Source organism: Procambarus clarkii, chromosome 43, assembly GCF_040958095.1.
Source record: "Procambarus clarkii isolate CNS0578487 chromosome 43, FALCON_Pclarkii_2.0, whole genome shotgun sequence".
Taxonomy (NCBI): Eukaryota; Metazoa; Arthropoda; class Malacostraca; order Decapoda; family Cambaridae; genus Procambarus; species Procambarus clarkii.
In genome coordinates this window covers 4,247,679-4,259,678 of record NC_091192.1, presented here as the reverse complement: position 1 = coordinate 4,259,678, position 12,000 = coordinate 4,247,679, and the positions used below count along the sequence as shown (strand labels likewise).

Sequence of the window (12,000 nt, the reverse complement as noted above, 5' to 3'; positions counted from 1 at the left end):
AGACAGACAGATGTGGGAAAACATCACCAAACTAATGAATAACATTCCTGAAGTACACAGGCTACAATTCACACAAAAACTACCAGAAATGTATGCAGAGTATATAAAGACAGCAACGAGCTCCGAGCACAACCCAGGACTGAGAATTTAGAGTCAAAGTAGCAATGTAGAAGGGCATAGTGTCGAGGTACACAAAAATGAAGGCAATATTGTAGAGCAAACTGGTGATATGAATAAGGAGAGAAAAAATGAAACGAATGAGCACAAATGAGAAGGACGAAAGCAACAAGGAGAAAGATAAGGGCAATACCGAGAATGAATGCAGAAACGAGAAAGTTGGAACAAAAAACACGTACAGAGGTAGCCAAGTCGTTCACAGGTACAAACAAGAATAATACAATCACAGATGAAAATATTTGCAGGTATTATGCAAAAGGACAGTGCAGATATGGGCCCAGAGGCACGGAATGCTCATTCATGCACCCACGGAAATGCCGAAACTGGTTAGGGAAAGGCAGATGTCGTTTTGATACAGTGTAGATATTTTCACCCTAAGTTATGCAAACTCTCAGTTAATGAGAGGAAGTGCTACGATCTTCATTGCCCTGATTTCCACATCAAAGGTACACAGCGCTATATAAGAGAAGTAGTCCAATATAATAGCCCTGAAAATTTTTTAGAGGCGGGTACAAACAGAGGGAGAAACAGACAGGCAGAAACATGGCAGGAGTACGGATGGAGAGGGGGAAATGCCCAAGACTGGACTACGGTTCGTCATAAAGCCCACAGAGACTACCACACTCCCCAGTATCACTTCCAAAACTGGACAAACCATTGCCACAACAAAACACCCTGGGTCAGGGTAGAGAGGAGGGAGAACTACCAAAACCTTCCAGAAGTGACACACAATATGGACAATCATTCATATTTGCAAACATTCAAGGTTTAAAGCCAAAGTCAAGAAATAAAGTGAAGTTCATAAATGGCCTCCTATTAGTCAAATTCAATATTTGGGGCATTCACGGAAACTCATACAAAAGATTACATGGATGGTGAAATCTGGATTCCAAATTATAATTTATATAGATGTGATAGAAAAACTAGGTCAAATGGAGGAGTGGGTCTGTATATTAAAGAAGACCTGGTATGCACAGAATTACTAAACTCAACTAATGAGGTGGTAGAGGTACTTGGAATTAAGGTAGAGAAACTAAACCTAATTATTATTCTAATATATAAACCGCCAGACACAACGGTTGAGGAATTCACAGAGCAGATGCACAAAATAGAGAACATACTTGACAACCTAGCAAACCCAGCTCCAGATATTATCTTCCTTGGAGATTTCAATTTACCGAGTCTAAGATGGAGAACGGCAAACACAAATATCATAGCAGGGAATGACCCGGGAAATAACCAACCACAGGTCAGAGAACTTTTGAGATTGTGACAAATTCTCACTCAATCAATAGATTACAGAACCAACTAGGAACGAAAACACACTAGACTTGTTATTCACAAACAATGATGAACTAATCAGAGACATCACAATCTCTGATACTTCATACTCAGATCATAAGCTCATTGAAGTGCGAACTAGCATAAATAACGGTAGTAGGTCTAAGAGACCCAACAAGCGAGAAGGAATATTCAATCAATTCAATTTCAACAATAAGAGGATTGACTGGGAAAAAATAAATGTAGACCTTGCAACCATTCAATGGGAGACGGTCTTAAGCGACAAAACTCCCACACAGGGAATAGCTCAACTGACAGCTGAAGCTTACAAGGTCTGCTTGAAGCACGTACCTGTGAGGAGGGGCAGAAAGAGGACCACTCTAGAAAGAGAACGCAGACGACTGTACAGGAGAAGGAAAAAAAATAAGAAATGCTTCGGCAGACACAACTATCGCAGGCAAGGAAAACAAGCCTAAGCAGGGAGTTCGAAGAAATAGAACAAACGTTGAAGCGATCATATGAGTCTGAGGAAATGGAATTGGAACAGAAAGCTATACAAGAGATAAGGAAAAATCCGAAATATTTTTTCACATACGCAAAATCAAAATCCAAAACCTCGACTAGTATTGGACCGTTAATTACAAATGAAGGTACGTACACAGAGGACAACAAAGAGATTAGTGAAATTCTAAGAAGCCAGTATGAGGCTGTTTAGCACACCAATAAACAACATGAAAGTTGATGCCTCAGACAGCTTCTTTATGAATGACATTCAAGCTGCAGATAATATAACGGATATTACCACAAACTCGGAAGACTTTGAAAGAAAAATTGACAATATGCCTATGCATTCAGCTCCTGGCCCTGATTCATGGAATTCAATATTCATAAAGAAATGTAAAGTACCAGTAGCGAGAGCACTCAGCGTAATGTGGAGAAAGAGCCTGGATACAGGGGAGATACCAGCAGCACTTAAATCTGCAGATATAGCTCCGTTGCACAAGGGGGGAGTAAAGCCTTGGCAAAAAATTATAGGCCAGTTGCACTAACATCACACATAATAAAAGTGTTTGAAAGAGTGATTAGGAAGCAAATTTCTAGTTTTATGGAAAACAATGAATTGCACAATCCAGGACAACATGGATTTAGAGCGGGAAGATCCTGTCTGTCACAGTTACTCAACCATTGACAAAATCACAGAAGCCCTAGAAGAAAAGCAAAATGCAGATGTTGTATACACAGACTTTGCAAAGGCGTTCGACAAATGTGACCATGGGGTGATGGCTCACAAAATGAGGTCAATGGGAATAACTGGAAAAGTAGGACGCTGGATACTCGATTTCCTGTCGAACTGAACACAAAGAGTAACAGTCAGATAAAATAGTCCAAGCGATGTTAAAAGCTCTGTACCTCAAGGTACAGTCCTTGCACCGCTACTGTTCCATATTCTCATATCTGATATAGACAAAAATACAAGTCACAGCTTCGTGTCGTCCTTTGCAGATGACACAAAAATCAGCATGAAAATTACCTCTGCTGAAGACATTGAAAAACTACAAGCAGATGTCAACAAAGTTTTTGATTGGGCAGCAGAAAATAACATGATGTTTAACAGTGATAAATTTCAGGTACTCAGGTACGGCAAAAATGAGGATCTGAAACATAATAAAGGGTACAAAACACAATCGAATCTTCCCATAGTAGAAAAACAGCATGTCAAGGATTTGGGAATAATGATGTCCGACGATCTAACGTTTAGAGAGCATAACCAAGCAAATATCGCGTCGGCCAGAAAAATGATCGGATGGATTACGAGAACTTTCAAATCCAGGGATCCCATCACAATGGTTGTACTCTTCAAGTCACTTGTGTTGTCGCGTCTCGAGTAATGCTCAGTACTCACTTCCCCCTTCAGAGCAGGAGATATTGCTGAAATAGAGGGAATACAGAAAACATATACGGCACGCATAGACGAGTTAAAACGCCTAAATTATTGGGATCGTCTCAAAGCTCTCCAAATGTACTCTCTAGAAAGGAGACGAGAGAGATATCAAATAATATACTCGTGGAAAATACTGGAGGGCCAAGTCCCAAATCTACACAGTAAAATAACAACGTACTGGAGTGAAAGATATGGAAGAAAATGCAAGATTGAACCAGTAAAGAGCAGAGGTGCCATAGGCACAATCAGAGAGCACTGTATAAACATCAGAGGTCCGCGGTTGTTCAACTTCCTACCAGCGACTATAAGAAATATTGCCGGAACAACCGTGGACATCTTCAAGAGAAAACTGGACGGTTTTCTAAGAGAAGTTTCGAATCAGCCGGGCTGTGGTGGGTACGTGGCCCTGCGGGCCGCTCCAAGCAACAGCCTGGTGGACCAAACTCTCACAAGTCGAGCCTGGCCTCGGGCCGGGCTTGGGGAGTAGAAGAACTCCCAGAACCCCATCAACCAGGTACAATGTATACACTCACTCAATATGTACATGTTTTTGCACCATTATTGGACATTTACTAGTTCTGGAAATATTCTTCAAAATGGTTGACATAGCACAAAGGGACGGCACACACTGGGCACCATGTTAGAACCAATTAAAGTTTCTGTGGCCTCTTTTTTTTTTTTGTGTGTGTGTGTGTGTGTGTGTGTAATTACCTAAGTGTAGTTACAGGATGAGAGCTACGCTCGTGGTGTCCCGTCTTCCCTGCACTCTCATATAACGCTTTGAAACTACTGACGGTCTTGGCCTCCACCACCTTCTCACTTAACTTGTTCCAACCGTCTACCACTCTATTTGCGAAGGTGAATTTTCTTATTTCTTCGGCATCTGTGTTTAGCTAGTTTAAATCTATGATCTCTTGTTCTTAAAGTGCCAGGTCTCAGGAAATCTTCCCTGTCGATTTTATCAATTCCTGTTACTATTTTGTATGTAGTGATCATATCACCTCTTTTTCTTCTGTCTTCTAGTTTTGGCATGTTTAATGCTTCCAACCTCTCCTCATAGCTCTTGCCCTTCAGTTCTGGGAGCCACTTCGTAGCATGTCTTTGCACCTTTTCCAGTTTGTTGATGTGCTTCTTAAGATATGGGCACCACACCACAACTGCATATTCTAGCTTTGGCCTAACAAAAGTCATGAACAATTTCTTTAGTATATCGCCATCCATGTATTTAAATGCAATTCTGAAGTTAGAAAGCATCGCATAGGCTCCTTGCACAATATTCTTTATGTGGTCCTCAGGTGATAGTTTTCTATCTTGAACCACCCCTAGATCTCTTTCTTTATCAGAATTCTTTAAAGATTTCTCACATAATATATAGGTTGTATGGGGTCTATGTTCTCCTATTCCACATTCCGTAACATGACATTTATTAACATTAAATTCCATTTGCCAGGTGGTGCTCCATATACTTATTTTGTCCAGATCTTCTTGAAGGGCATGACAATCATCTAAATTTCTTATCCTTCCTATTATCTTAGCATCATCAGCAAACATGTTCATATAATTCTGTATACCAACTGGTAGATCATTTATGTACACAATAAACATCACTGGTGCAAGAACTGAACCCTGTGGTACTCCACTTGTGACATTTCTCCATTCCGATACATTGCCTCTGATTACTGCCCTCATTTTTCTATCAGTCAGAAAATTTTTCATCCATGATAGCTTACCTGTCACCCCTCCAATATTTTCCATTTTCCAGTTTCCAGAACAACCTCTTATGTGGAACTGTCAAAAGCCTTCTTTAGGTCCAGATAGATGCAGTGAACCCAACCATCTCTTTCCTGTAATATCTCTGTGGCTCGATCATAGAAACTGAGTAAATTCGATACACAGGATCTTCCAGATCGAAAACCATACTGTCTGTCTGATATTATATCATTTCTCTCCAGGTGTTCTACCCATTTAGTTTTGATTAGCTTTTCCAATACTTTCACTATTACACTTGTCAATGATACAGGTCTATAACTGAGGGGGTCTTCCCTGCTGCCACTTTTGTAGATTGGAACTATGTTAGCCTGTTTCCACACGTCTGCTACGATTCCTGTACACAGGGATGCCTGAAAGATCAGGTGAAGTGGAATGCTGAGCTCAGATGCACATTCTCTCAGAACCCATGGTGAAACGCCATCTGGGCCAGCTGCTTTGTTCTTCCCGAGCTCCTTTAGCATATTTTCCACTTCATCTCTACGACACCTCTATCCGCTCTGTTGTTCTCTGGAATTCTTATTGTCTGGTTCTCTGAAGATTTCATTTTGTACAAACTTTGGAACTTTTCATTTAATGTTTCACACATTTCCTTTTCATTTTCCGTGAATCTGTTTCCCATTTTCAACCTCTGGATATTATCCTTTACCTGCAATTTGTTGTTTATGAATTTGAAGAATAGGCCCGGTTCTGTTTTACATTTATCTATCCCTTTTTCAAAATTTCTTTCTGCCTCTCTCCTTACTGCTGTATAGTTGTTTCTCGCATCTTTGTATCACTGGTATGTTTGGGGGTTTGGCCTCTTCCTATACTGATTCCATTTTTGTGTCTTTTGGTCTCTTGCCCTCTCACAATTTCTGTCGAACCAATCCTGTTTTCTGGCCCTGCATCTCTGTTTTGGTATGAATGTTTGTGTGCCTTCCTTGTATAGTTTTAAAAATTTGGCATACATTTCATTTACTTCCCTACCTAGCAACAATTCTGTCCAATTACACTCATTAAAAAAATTTCGAAGTTCCCCATAGTTGCCTCTCCTTAAATAGAGTTTATCAACTGTTTCAATGTCCCCATTTTCTTCTAGATGATATCTTAAAGCATATTTAATGTCTAACAGGACGTGATCACTCTTTCCCAAGGGAGGAAGGTACTGGATGTCAAAAATCTCTTCTTCTTTCCTGGTGAATACTAGATCCAGTACTGACGGAACATCTCCTTCCCTCATTCTTGTGGCTTGCTTTATGTGTTGATACAAGAATGTCTCCAGAATGAGGTTCACAAATCTGCATGTCCAAAAGTCCTCCGTTCTTGCTTCATAGGCCTCCCAGTCTATTGCTCTAAAGTCGAAGTCCCCCAGTATCAACAGTCGTGATTTATCTTTATCTGCTTGTACAATAATATCTCTCATGTTGACCAGACCACACACTAGAAATGGAAGGGACGACGACGTTTCACCCCTACACCTGACTTTCCTCCTCAGCTCTCTCTTGCCTATATAATGCCTGTCCCTACCTGTCCTCATCACAATCGACTTGAGAATGGTCCAGGACGGACCGAAACGTCGTCGTCCCTTCCATTTCTAGTGTGTGGTCTGGTCAACATACTTCAGCCACGTTATTGTGACTCATCGCCTGCATATCTCTCATGACCATTATGAGGCCCTCTCGTTTGTCATCCAGTTCTTCCTTTGTCCAAGTGTTGCTTGCTGGTGGGCTGTAGGCATTTACAATTATCAGCTTATCCTGATTCCAGACCTGCAATGCCATTATGTCAATATCTCGAGGGTTTTCAAATATTAACTCTTTTTTTTCCTTCAGGTGTTTTTTCACCAGTACAGCCACTCCTCCTCCCTTCCTAGTTTTCCTGTCACGTCTCCAAACTGAGTAGCCTCTTGGGAATATGACTTCGTTTATTATATTTCCTTCAAGATCCTTCAAGATATTTCCTTCAAGTGTGTGTGTGTGTGTGTGTGTGTAATTACCTAAGTGTAGTTACAGGATGAGAGCTACGCTCGTGGTGTCCCGTCCTCCCAGCACTCTTTGTCATATAACGCTTTGAAACTACTGACGGTCTTGGCCTCCACCACCTTCTCACTTGTTCCAACCGTCTACCACTCTATTTGCGAATGTGAATTTTCTTATATTTCTTCGGCATCTGTGTTTAGCTAGTTTAAATCTATGACCTCATGTTCTTGAAGTTCCAGGTCTCAGGAAATCTTCCCTGTCGATTTTATCAATTCCTGTTAATATTTTGTACGTAGTGATCATATCACCTCTTTTTCTACTGTCTTCTAGTTTTGGCATATTTAATGCCTCTAACCTCTCCTCGTAGCTCTTGCCCTTCTTTTGTGTGTGTGTGTGTGTGTGTGTGTGTGTGTGTGTGGGTGTGTGTGTGGGTATGTGTGTGGTCTTACACAATGAACTCACTGGCCTTCTTTACACATTCCAGTTGGTGGTAATTTTTTGTCTGAAAGGCCTCCCTGAAAGCGAGCCTGGTTGTGGGAGTATGGTGCAGTACTGGGTCCTGAATGGGTCTGTATGCCAGGGATTTCTTTGCCAAATTTTCCTAATTGTTTCAAAACTTGAAAAATAAATGCACGAAAATGTGGTTTTCTACCTGTTTTCACAAGATACACATTGTAACTGATCAGCATTGTCAGCAAGGTGGAAAATCATCTTTGTCCATTTCGCTGTTTTGCGTACTCACTCGACTGCCCCGACCATCATATCACATTCATCCACCAAACACATGTTTGTTGTAGTCCATAACACAATGTGGCTTATAAATTGTCTGGTTCTGTTCACCTTACCATTGTACCACTGTATCAACATGTTCATTTCACACCTGTCTTTCCACCGCACTGAAAGCATTCCACCAGTTTTATTTACCAGGTTACTCCCATTGCCTATGAATATTGTGCAGCTTAAGGGTTAATTACATTCAATGGTTGGATTTTCATGAATTAAAACGGCTGGCTTGTCAACTAAGTAGCTTTTTCTCTGCCTTGTTGGTACTGTACTTATGTTTGGAAAAAGTTCACTGATGACCTTTTATTACATTTTCTCATAAAGTTACCATGTCTTTCTCTCCTATTAACTCCCTCAAAGTTGGTGGTTTGTAATTCCTGCCTCATTCTATTAGTCCTTTCTTGCCAACATAGGGACTTGAGCCAGTGCAACAGATGGCTAGGGAAACCTTTAAGTTGTTTCTTTATTTGGTATGGCAACATTCATTGGGGGATGTGTTCTTTTGATCTAATACATTTGTTATAGTAAGGCTGATAGTTTGACATGGTGACAGCCAATTTGTTGGTTGTGTTCATATGTTAAAATAGTTAATATTGTATTTACATAAAAATTGTTTAGTCTTTATTTTTTATACCTGCATTTGGGTGAGGTGATATGTTACAACAGTTTTGGATGAGGTGAAAAACTTTCAACACAAGACAGAACACAAAATAATGGGTATTGAAGGTAAGAATGGAAGTAATTGCAGAGGGCCTTCAATACCCATTATTTCGTGTTCTGTCTTGTGTTGAAAGTTTTTCACCTCATCCAAAACTGTTGTAACATATCACCTCACCCAAATGCAGGTATAAAAAATCGAAGATGTTTAAGCTCTTATTTATTTATAAATGTGTAGCATGCATGAAATATTTATTGAAACATTATGGGGAAAAGTATCTTTTTTTTTTTTCTTTCAGATTTGCAAAGCTTCTTGTCCACCATTGAAAAGGATCCCTTTCCAGAGTCTGACTTCTTTCCAAAAATAAAAGAAGTAGAAGGTGAAGTTTCCTTTATTTAATTATTCCACACGGCATCCATTGTACTGTATACTCTTTCTATGCACTAGAGCACTTTTTTCAACCTTCTTTACATCGACCCACATCAAAAACAGCATAATGTATTGCTGGCCAGTATGCCTGTGTGTAATAAATCACACAAACTTTGAATTCTGGACCTTTATTTAATAGTGATGCATGATAAATGCATATTTTTGGATCTAACCTATTCAATTGCATATAATTGAATGTAATTGAAATATGCACATTTCTATTTTTAGTAAAGACTATATAAAGTAAAAAAATTTAACATAAAATTCTAGGAAAAGACACTGTAAACAATATTTTCTAAAAAGAAAAAGAAAAAAAGTAATAAGGAGGATATGCTTGTTTGTTCGTAAGTAGTTGTCTCTAATTTGGGGCCCAGGAAGACTATGCTACATGCATGTCTGAGGCAGTGTTGAGCTGGTTTCTATCTCTACTTTTTAAGAGTTGTGAGAAATCCAAGTTTACACAGAAAGTACAGTAGTAGTAAAAGATAATAAGTAAAAAGGATATCTTGCTATTAAGTGGAACTTCTCCTTTAATCTTAATCCAAATTGATGACAAATTTAATTGCTCAAAATCCTTCTTCAGTGTGAACAAAGCTGCAGCAATTGAGCACCAATTGCTTAGCAGTACCATCACTCATAAACGGTAATGTGTAACGAGGCAAATGAGATCGCTTATATTTCGGGGATTTATTTGCATTTATCATGACCCATTTTATTTACTTAGACCCACTGATGGGACAGGACCTTCAGTTTGAAAAGCCTTGCACTAGAGTATAATTTTTTCCCCTTAAACAATAAGATACCATATTCTAGTCTGGAGTAAATTTACTAAAGTAAAAGTACTCCATCCTTTTTTGTTATAACATTTCCTAAAATACCAGGTAGTGTGTGGTTGGTTTGTAGCTCTTAAGCACTATTAAACCATCGCTGTCTTGTGTACTCCTGACTGTATCTTGTCTTAAAGTTGTGTATAGTGATACAGTACCCTCTTCATGCCTCCCTTCACCCTTTTTGCTGCTCATACTACCATGCATTTGCTTGAATTAAATTTTAGTTATTGCTACTTTGAACATTCTTGTAGTTAATGTTTTGTAGAATTTTGCAGCCATTCTATCCTTATTAACTTTGCATTATTGGCAAACAGTAGAATGTAATTATATTTCCTTTGGTAGGTCATGATCATTGTTGGAAACTAACTTTAAACTGATCCTTGTAAAATATCACTTGTTCCGTGTTGACATTTTCTCCCTCGGTGTAAAGCCCAACCACTTAGACAAGTCAGTAGAATGATGGTCTTTCTTGCAGTTCGGCGTTTCATCCCCCACCATTTGAGTGACTGGGAACCATTTCTTCCCTACATCCCATCCACAGTCCTTATCCTTCCAAGTGCTATATAGTTGTCATGGTTTAGTGTTCTTGATAATTCCCTTACTTCTCTCAGTGTAACATTGTAATTCCTAGCCGTCTTGCAGCTTCCTTGTATGCAGTAATATGTTGTAATCTCATTACTGTAGTTATTTGCACGTGTCTAAAGTGTACATATATATACTACGATATGTATTGCATGTTAATGTAGAGTATTCTCATTCTTGTTGAATGCAAGTATTTATTATTGCTAATATATTTACAAATTTACATAAATTTCCAGATTATGCTGATATTCTTCCATCATCATTCCATATTTCGGACAAACACATTTCTCAACTTGTTTGTTTCTGGAAATTATGTCGTCTACCTGAATTGAACAGTCATTCTGCATCTTTAGTTCAGAGTTCACCACTGAAAGACCCTTCCCTCATGACAAAAGTTCAAGGTAAGTAAATTTTATGCAGCAAACAATCTTAGTTAATTAAAAGTTAAGGGAAAATCTAATGTCTTGGTCTTTAATAACTATAGAAACACTACATAACATAGAAGTGATGTTTGTGTTGCCCGACAGCCGAGTGGACAGCACTTCGGATTCGTAGTCCTGAGGTTCCGGGATTCGATCCCCGGTGGAGGTGGATACAAATGGGCAAAGTTTCCTTCACCCTGTTACCTAGTAGTAAATAAGTACCTGGGAGTTACATTTGTTACGGGCTGCTTCCTGGGGATGTGTAATAAAAAGGCCTGGTCTAGTACGCACCGTGGGGATGCTAAGCCTCAATCATCTCAAGATAACCTTCCTTGACACATTATTACAGTATATGAAAAGTTATCGAAGCGGAAAGACTGTCTCAACCCCATAGTGTTGATCACTAGATAAGACTCCCATTAACTGTTTGGACACTCCCTGTGAGAGCAATAAACTACTTGTAACCAGATAGTAGTAATCTGGGACCTGCTTCACCTGCTGTTTTGGGTAATAAAGGAAATACTCATCGCTCGTAGTACTGTGATGATCACTTGTCTGGTTCTTCCTCACTCGCTGAATAACAAAGAACACACACAGGCTGAGTACATGTATCCTACAAACTCGCTGGTTGCCTATGGGGCCTTGCAGTACACAGTTGAATTGGTCGTCCTTCGAAATGTGGGGAACCCCCTCTTGAAGCAAAGGCCTTTATGTTAGTGCTGTACTACAAGCATTAAACAACAATATTCACCTTTTGTTTTAGTAACAAACTTAGTAGATACATGACTCGACCAAATTTAACATGCCTAATTACTAAGTTATCCTTAGTAAATAGCTGCCACTTACAGCTATTGTATTAAAGATACCAGGACCAGGCACATGTGAAGAGTGCATATTTTTCAAGTTTCAAGATAAAAGGTTTGAACACAAACTTAATTGTGTACCATCCCCACTGTTAACAAATATGTAACCGAATTTGATGCTAACCTCAGAATTTTAATATCGGACAACAAAAGTGCTTAAAAAATCCACTAAAACAGAGGAACCTCTGACGAATGCCCCTCTTTACAAATTTTTCAGTGCAAGGTAAATTTCCTCGTCAAATTTGACTCTGTATTAGAGGTTTGCCTCGGATTTAGTCTGATACGTGTATGGGTCAACAAGCGCG

The 12,000-nt window shown here is 39.3% G+C and overlaps 1 protein-coding gene across 1 annotated transcript in view; it reads left to right on the top strand.

Annotated features, from left to right (window-relative positions):
• LOC123755710 (uncharacterized) overlaps positions 1 to 12,000 on the top strand; it is a 78,345-nt gene that overhangs the window by 57,514 nt on the left and 8,831 nt on the right. The window contains exons 4-5 of the mRNA XM_045738443.2: positions 8,868 to 8,948; positions 10,647 to 10,811. Coding sequence (XP_045594399.1) covers positions 8,868 to 8,948; positions 10,647 to 10,811 — 246 coding nt within the window. The remainder of the gene's footprint in view (positions 1 to 8,867; positions 8,949 to 10,646; positions 10,812 to 12,000) is intronic.